This window comes from Sinocyclocheilus grahami, unplaced genomic scaffold (genome assembly GCF_001515645.1).
Source record: "Sinocyclocheilus grahami isolate Dianchi unplaced genomic scaffold, SAMN03320097.WGS_v1.1 scaffold12868.1, whole genome shotgun sequence".
Taxonomy (NCBI): Eukaryota; Metazoa; Chordata; class Actinopteri; order Cypriniformes; family Cyprinidae; genus Sinocyclocheilus; species Sinocyclocheilus grahami.
In genome coordinates this window covers 4464-5810 of record NW_015514645.1, presented here as the reverse complement: position 1 = coordinate 5810, position 1347 = coordinate 4464, and the positions used below count along the sequence as shown (strand labels likewise).

The following is a 1347-nucleotide window of genomic DNA, read 5'->3' as shown; positions in this document are numbered from 1 at the left end:
GTATAAAAAAAAATTCACAATATTGTCATTAAATTATATTATACAAGGGAAGCAGTTATTACTGTATCATTTAGAATTCTTACAATTAGGCTTAAATGTCTTCACAAAGTCCGTAAGTTCAAAGACATACTAAAAATACATTGAGCCCGCATATGTGAGTCTACCACAAATCTGCAGAAGCATCTGTTTGTATAAAAATCAATGTGCAAAAAATTCATCAGATCATAGAGATCCTGTAACAAACATATAAAAAGAATGCAAAGTCTATGTACAAAGAGAGTCCACCAGAGTTTGGCATCTCACAAACGTGCAACACGTGCAGATAGATCAGACGTCATACTGAAGTCCGGGGTTTTCTGATGACTAACTGGACGGGACCCTCAGAGACTGTTTTAATGATGTTCCAGGCATCATAGTGCATAAGGCCCTGCAAAGACCTGCCATTGATGGCTAGAAGTTCATCTCCGACATCAATGACCCGGGACTGTTCAGCGGCTCCTCCTGTCACAATCACACAATCACAAAACGTTACATTCTTATGGTGCTCTGAGATGAGCTAAGCTTTCTCTTGATACACAGGTTACACACTAGTCTCCCCCTAGTGGACATCTTTAAATGTTCGAGTAGAGCACTCACCATGGAAAATGCGTTTGATGTAAAGAGGTCGATCTCCATGGGCAGATGCTTTGCCTCCGTCTAGACTGAACCCTAAACCGGCTGTAGTCTTGTGTAACTCCACACTCAAAGCCCCGTCTGGCCCCACTTCCACACCTACAACACACCAAGAAGCCAATTAGGAACAGAAAAAGGTATGTACTCCATTATAAAAATCCAAGGTAATAAGTTAAAGACTGATAGCGAGTTAATCTTTTGCTACGAGAGTGACAATGACTCCAGATACTCACTTGTTTTATGTTCTCTGATGCTGTCTCTATGGCCTGGAGTAGGACAGATTCCAGTCTGAAGGGGAAGTTCTTGTCTAGGTGATGTTGGCTCAGTGTTCTTGCCCTTCTGGATGATCACTAATGCCTGCTTCGGCAGTCTGGTCTGATGAAGGCATGACAGCGCCTCTGCGTGTGTGATACCACTCAAGCTGGTCCCGTTTATTGACAAAACTCTGTCTCCTCTGTGAATGGTACCTTCCATGCCTGCCACCCCTCGAGTGAACACCCGATGGACCTGCGACAAAGAAATATAGCTTAAACTTAGTTTAGAAGGTTACTTCATTTAATCTTATTTGACGCTATATGTTACTACTGGTTCCTTTGAAAACCACAAGGGGAGATAATGTGTAATTATAAATGCTACTGAAAATGGCTACTGGTTTTTCATTAATTTATTTTATTT

General features: G+C 41.4%; 1 protein-coding gene across 1 annotated transcript; it reads right to left on the bottom strand.

The window, feature by feature from the left end:
• Positions 1–148: 148 nt before the first annotated feature.
• On the bottom strand, positions 149–1275 carry LOC107578937 (PDZ domain-containing protein 2-like). Its single transcript, XM_016264836.1, has 3 exons — positions 906–1275; positions 637–771; positions 149–501 (listed from the first exon to the last, which is right to left on the bottom strand). Exons 1-3 carry the CDS (start codon positions 1144–1146, stop codon positions 335–337), a joined length of 543 nt encoding a protein of 180 aa, XP_016120322.1. The 5' UTR covers positions 1147–1275; the 3' UTR covers positions 149–334.
• Positions 1276–1347: the final 72 nt, after the last annotated feature.

Excerpts from the sequence above, each read along its gene's own strand:
- LOC107578937 (XM_016264836.1), bottom strand. The coding sequence starts at position 1,146 with ATGGAAGGTACCATTCACAGAGGAGACAGAGTTTTGTCAATAAACGGG. Across the intron at positions 772-905 it reads CATCAGAGAACATAAAACAA|GTGTGGAAGTGGGGCCAGAC; the intron begins GTGAGTATCTGG and ends GGTGTGTTGTAG. Across the intron at positions 502-636 it reads CATCAAACGCATTTTCCATG|GAGGAGCCGCTGAACAGTCC; the intron begins GTGAGTGCTCTA and ends TGATTGTGACAG.